We start from the raw sequence: 6,626 nt of genomic DNA, 5'->3' as shown, positions 1-6,626 counted from the left end.
AGGCATGCATTTGCACCCCACTGCTGTCCTCGCGTTTCCTTGGTGTCTTAGGTTCCTTTCGTGTGCTCACACTCTCATCCATTAGGATTTGTTCATGTTTTGACTTTTGGAGACTGAATCTTGCTGCACAGCCCTGGCTGGCCTTGACCTGGTGATCTCTTGCCTCTGCCTCTTGAGTACTGGAATCGCAGGCAGGTACCCCCCACACTAGCTCTGTCAACGTTTGGGGCCCATTTCCTTATTGTTGACTTTTAGTACTTTGTGTGTTTCAGGATGATGGTTCATTTTCCAGTGTGTGGTGTGATGCTCTATCCCAGGGTGTGACTGTCCTGTCCTTTATTCGTATGTCTTCTTTTTAAACGTGGACATAGCTACATTCTCTCCTGATTTTTGAACCTTACTTCCATGTGAAGGCTTCCTGGTGTTTAGGACAGGCCCACTGAACAGTCTAAGTGAGCTACATTGTTATGATTGTGTAGAGTCCAGAGATCTTCAAATAATAAAAATCCACGGGCCAAATTCTCTCCTATCTATGGGTGTATTGACTATGTGTTCAGTATATCAAAAATGACATACATGATGACTAGAATATATGAAACCGATGCTTGTTTTGGGATCAAAATAGTTCAAACATGTTTTCTTAATTTAAGATTTTTAGTTTTTCTGTTTATTTTTAAAATATAGTGATTCTTGGCCGAATATCTTCATCATAGCAATAATTAAGTAGATAATCTGACCAAATCTTGATATTATTTTTAAGGAAGCAACCTGTCTCAACTGTTGGGATATTTTTAATTTGTCACCAATGATTTAGTAAAACCAGTTTTTATTCTTGTAAGCTTGAGTGCATTAAAGGCAAAGTGTTTCTGTTCCCCGTTCTCGTCTTGTACTGGTATGTATAGAATTACACATATTTCTGGCCAGGGGTTTGGTTTGCTGATTTTAAGATGGAAGATAAATATTGGCAGAACTTTTGAGCCACTTGGCTGCCTGACCCGGCAGCGTCTCGCAGAAAGGAAAAGCCCAAGGAACTTGAACTGCGAGGTGGGATCTTAAGACATTTTAAAGGCAGACAGTGGAGCACTTGTATGGGATTCAGGCAAGCAGACTCATATGTCGGAGCAGAACAGCTCAGATGGAAGTGTTGGGGAATGAAATAAAGGAACTACACAGTGCTACCTGTCTTCCCCAAGAAACTGAAAATACTCAGAGACCCTTCAGTCCAGAAGAAAGATTTTTAAAACATAACTTTATCCAAATGCTGAAGCAATAAGCATGCTTTCTCAAATATGTATGCCTCAGAATTATCATATTTTCACTAGTGCCAGTCTACAGTCACTGTCCAGGAAGCACGTGGTGCAGAGGACGTGCTTGAAGCTCTGACTGGGATGAGCAAACCTACGCTTTCAGAAACATGACTTCAGTTAAGGCTCTGCGCAGTACCAGCCTCCAGCTCTCTTAGCTCCGGGACAGGCAAGACTAATTCCTTAATCATAATGTGTTCCAGAGCCTATTTCCAAATACATCCCAGGGGATGATGGGTATAAAAGTCAACCAATAAAATCCCCAACTAGCCTCCAAAAACTTGAGGCAGGGAACAGTTTGGACCCTTTTCTGACTCCTACTCAATCCTCTGTGACTAGCGCTAACCCTCCTGCCCTCACTGAGGTAACACCTGGCTTCTCTGACACCAGATCCTTACTGCTCTCTCTGGAGGCTCGTGGAAAATGATGAATAAACCCATTGTGTCTCTTGGACGGCACTGTAAAGCAAACCCTGTCTTTAATGACTCCCAGTGTGTAAAGGGGGGGTTTGAATTTCCCATATCCAAACCACAGGTAAATTCAGTGCGGTGTCTGGATTTTCACAGTCCACACAGATACCCCGAGCAGTACTGCTGGCTCTTCCTCTGCTTTTCCATGTTCTGATTTCCTGTGCATATTAATGTAGATTCAAATGTCTCTCTCGCCAGCTCCTCTCTGGTGTTCTTGGGGCAGGGGTGGGAGTGAGGGTGGAGGGAGCAGGAGGCAGGGCAGGGCAGGGGCAGGGGCAGGGGCAGGGGCTGGTTCTAGAAATTCTGATGCAGGTGGCCAATGGCAAGGACTGTTTCCCTGCGCAGTAGAAAAGGTTTTCATGGCTCTGCCCCTCCCAGCCGCTTGGCTTTGTCCAGGTTCTCTGACTCCCTGAGCTGTGGGTTTCTCCTCTTTGTAGGGTCAGTAACATTATGGTCCCCAGGGGGATCCTGTGAGTTACATGTAGATTATGAGACATGTTCAGAATCTGGAGACACTTTAGACAGTACTCGGTACTATGTATAATAGATCGCCTTTCATGCATGGGCAGTTGTACAAGAAATGAGGTGACCAGTTCCTAAACTTTGTACCCAGTGTCCTGATAGAGAATGCAAATACATTGTGTGTGGGAGGAACTCCAGGACACGGTACTTCATGCAGGGTTTGCCAGAACCTTACTTTAGAGCATACAGGAATCCAAAGTACTTAAAGCTTGAGTTGCCTTAAGCACCAATAACAGCAGAAGTCAGTGGGGTGGTGGTGGCACACGCCTTTAATCCCAGCACTGAGGTGGTGGAAATCTGTGAGTTCAAGGACAGCCTGGTCTACAAGAGCTAGTTCGGGGCAGGCTGTCTCGGAAAACCAAAAAAAAAAAAAAAAAAAGCAACAAACAAACAAACAACAACAACAAAACCCAGCAGAGATTGACAGGAGGAAGGAGAGACAATTCATTGTTACTGTTCATATTTGATCATTTTTCGGATTGTATAAGGAGTTACAGAAAGACATGTAAAAATGAAACTTAATTTTTTTAACTTTTATTTCAAAAAGCCATCAAAAACATATGCAAAGACACTATGAAATTCTAATGATATATTAAGACCCAAGTCCCTTGTATCACTAGCCGGGATAGTTTGGTTCTTTTGACACTATTTCTGGCTATGTAGCCCAGGTTGGCATCATGATCCTCCTACTTCAGCTTGAGGGTTGGGGTTGCAGGCCTGCACCAGCCGTCCTGGGCCACGGTGGGATCCTGTGATTAGAGTCTGCCCACAGGAGGGTGGAAAAGCAGGATGCAGATTTCCCCATATTACTAAGATCACACAACGTAATAACAGTTAGGAAGTAGTCAAAGGGAGCCTCTGTAGCTGGATAACCTGTCTAAGCAGTCACAGAAAATGTAAACATGGTTTCTGACGCCAGCCCCGCTCGGTGCCGCTAGTCCCAGCTATCCCACGATGGTGATTCTCACTCGGTGCTTCTTGGCTGCGTGCTCTCGGTGGAGTTTTTCCCATTCGTCGTCTTCTGTGTCCTGGTCAAAGGCTTCAGGGTACGCCGGCAGCTTGTCTTTGGGGCATTCTTCGTAGTAGCTCCGAACGTATTTCCCCACAGACCAGCCTTTGTATTCTTCGGGCGTCTTGCACTCCAGACCGCTGTAATGGACGTTATAGTGGTGCTTGAGCCAGTAGTACAGGTAGTGGATACTGTAGTCGCATCTCCAAGGGTTGTCTCTGAGCCACAGGAGTTTCAGAAAATACAGATCTTCCAGCACCCCATAGTCGAAGTTCTGTAGGCTGTTGTTTGATAAGTCAAGCTCTTCTAGATGTGTGAGCCCTAAAAAGGCAGCTAGAAGCAGAGAATGTTAACCAGTGAGCAAGGGAACTAACTGCACAACCGCACACGCCGCGCTGTACGTGCCTTACGTGCGTTACGTGCTTTACGGGCCGTAAGGGCAAACACGGGTTTGCTAAGAGGCTCAGTGTTCCTGCCACAGCTTTCTCTCCGGGACCCGTGCATCTAAGTGTTTTCTCCTGTCTGTGAACTGTCTGGAACTCCTGAAACCTGGACAGAACCATCAAGGGAGGAAGCGCTCTTTATCTCAAGGCTAGAGTGCTGTCGAGGAACTAACTTCGCTGGGGCCTTGCTTCTAGCTGCACACTACCGTGTTGTGGAGAAGCCTGTGCACATTGTTTGCATAGACGCTGAGCTACCAGGTAAACTATGTGATTAAAAACAATGTCTTTCTGACTTTGCAGTCTGTGTGCTTGGGATTTGTATCACATGCTGGTGTAATATGTACTCAGCAAGGAAAGTGCCTTCTTCCTCACTAGTTCTGTGCAGAGGATTTCTGCCTTGGGAGGTTTTTCCTTAGCGTGTCTCTCTATTGAACATGTGAAGCAATGCAATAATATAAAACACACCGTTATTCAGACAAAGCCTTTCCTGGATTGCGTAGATCGACGTGTGATATTGTATTTGAAAACGTCACTTTTAAGCTAGTCTTTAAAAGTTGTTTTTCTGGGGCATTGAGGAAGGCTTGCAGGAGGTGTTGGCACCATGTGACTTCTGCCCAGTGCTCTGAATGTCCCAATAAAAACGCATTTTTCTGGTGTACATTTTTTGTTCTTACTGAGTGCTGCAGAAAGGGGGGTGCTGGATAAATAAGGAAAGTGTATCAAATTTAAGGCCGTAGTGCAGGAAAACACAGGAACATATGACAGCTTCCTAGGTGATGGATGAGCTGTAAAACGCCTAGAAAATAATCTTTCCCCGTTTAGTGCACTTGCGGTGAGAGCCTATTCTTGAATAGTACCAAGCCAAGTAATTTCTACCAACGTTTTTAAAACATCTGGTTGAGTTTGGCAAGTGGTGGGAACTATCAGAATTCACATGTATTTGATTAGCTGGATGCTGAGTAATTAGAAGAAAATAACACAGAACAAAATAACACAACTCTCAAGAACAAAGAAATGAGCACATGAAGATGGAGCCTATGTTCCAGAACCAACAGGTCAAAGACCTTGTTTCTGTCCTGGACATTTTCACAGTACTCCCTCAACATGCCTGTCCTAGAATATAGAATCCTTACTCTGAATTAGAAATAAGCTTTGTGCCAGTGCTGTTAACTGTTTTCATATCACCTTTTCTCAGACACAGCCCCAAACAGGCTACTTCCTAGTTTTGGACACAGCAGGGGTTGAGGAGTGGGGGCGAGGAGACAGATCAGGCCTGTGCATTTTGAGGATCATCTGGTAAAATTCTAACATCAGGCTGTCACAAACTCCCTTCTCTTGGGACAAGTCAGGGCTCCAGATTCAAAGCATTTGCAGACAAATATTCCTACGTTCTATTTCAAAAGAACTACAGTTGGTATTAAAGCGTTTGCATCTAGGGCCCCTGGGAGAGCGGGTTTTGTTTCTTGAAGGAAGTGATACCCCTGGTAAGGAGTTTTCTTTCCTTTTCCACTCCACCCTGCGTTGGACTGGACTGTCCCCTCTTCTACAGTCTGGTGTCCCCATGTCTTCTGCAGTCTGGTGTCCCCATGTCTTCTGCAGTCTGGTGTCCCCATGTCTTCTGCAGTCTGGTGTCCCCATGTCTTCTACAGTCTGGTGTCCCCATGTCTTCTACAGTCTGGTGTCCCCATGTCTTCTACAGTCTGGTGTCCCCATGTCTTCTACACATGTGATCACAGGAAGCCTTTGGGCAGCGCTTCCTCCCAAGGGTCCTGAAACGCAGCCGGTCTTTTACTTTAAAGCTGGTGTAGTTCATTTGGTCTTATTCAAGTTCTAAGGTCCATTTTCTTTTGTTCTAAAGGACTTAACAACCAAAGTCCTTGGCACTCGGTTCAATGCAGAAGTGTTAATGAAAATGCATCCCTTGTGTTGAGTAAACAAACTGAGGATGGGAAGGGGGGAGAGGGGAGGAAGGGAAGGAGTGGTCTTTATGGTTCTGTTGTGACTGCGCCACTGTTGGGCACAGCTGCTCACTGCCTTCACACTCAACCAAGGCTGTCTAGTAACTGGCGTTTAGGGTTAACAAAAGCTCTAAGAGTCATCCACGTTCATTGTGTTCATGTGTGCATTTGTGTCTCTGTGTTGCTGGGAATGGAAGCCGGGGTCTTGAACTTGTTCAGCAAGTGCTCCACCACTAAGCTACACCCAACAACTGTCTAGTCGTGCATTGAACACAGTGTTGGAAAGGAATTAGACTCTTGCTCAGGAACCCTTGGCACAGTGGACTTGTTCTATGGACCTACGATTCTCATAGGGCACAAGATGGTCTCCACCCCTGGGTCCTTCAATCTGTGGCCTGACTTTACAGAGACTGAACACCAGTGACTGATATGAACATGATTATAATGACTGTAAGAAAGGAATGTCTTTTTATTTGCTGTGAAGAGAAAATTGCTCTTAATCTTGCAATTCAGAGTGCAGTATGTGTGCAGGCAAGTGTAGCAAATTGTTGTTCCTTTAAAAATTTGTTATAATTTTGTGATATTTAAATGATATTAATTCTGTAATATGCTTTCATGGAGCCAGGGTGTCTTCGGTTTTCACTTTGATTGTGTTAGAATTGGGTGTCCTGCTAGTGCCTGTGTTATTACTGAGAGAAGCGGAGGGGCTGAGCCGATGCCTCGTCGAGCAGAAGGCCCTGAGTGGGTCCTCAGAACCCCTGTCAAAGACTGGGCAGGGTAATGTGGACCTAGAATCCAGTGTTGGGGAGGTGGGGACAAAAGGATCCCTGGGGCTCCCAGGCCAGACAATGTAGCTGATTGGTGAGCTCGATTCAGCAACTAAAACATGCTGTCGAACTCTGTACACACATGCATACCTA

The 6,626-nt window shown here is 45.3% G+C and overlaps 2 protein-coding genes across 2 annotated transcripts in view; one reads left to right on the top strand and one right to left on the bottom strand.

The window, feature by feature from the left end:
- Window positions 1-6,626, top strand: part of Fbxl13 (F-box and leucine rich repeat protein 13) — a 143,697-nt gene that overhangs the window by 50,997 nt on the left and 86,074 nt on the right. The window lies entirely within an intron of this gene.
- Window positions 2,902-6,626, bottom strand: part of Lrrc17 (leucine rich repeat containing 17) — a 30,822-nt gene continuing 27,097 nt past the window's right edge. Inside the window, exon 4 of the mRNA XM_013350427.2 lies at window positions 2,902-3,638. Within this exon, the coding sequence (XP_013205881.1) occupies window positions 3,241-3,638 (398 nt within the window). The 3' untranslated portion in view covers window positions 2,902-3,240. The remainder of the gene's footprint in view (window positions 3,639-6,626) is intronic.

The sequence above is a fragment of the Microtus ochrogaster genome, chromosome 26 (assembly GCF_000317375.1).
Source record: "Microtus ochrogaster isolate Prairie Vole_2 chromosome 26, MicOch1.0, whole genome shotgun sequence".
Classification (NCBI taxonomy): Eukaryota; Metazoa; Chordata; class Mammalia; order Rodentia; family Cricetidae; genus Microtus; species Microtus ochrogaster.
Note: the sequence above shows the minus strand (reverse complement) of the source record. Positions and strands in the feature narration are given on the sequence as shown.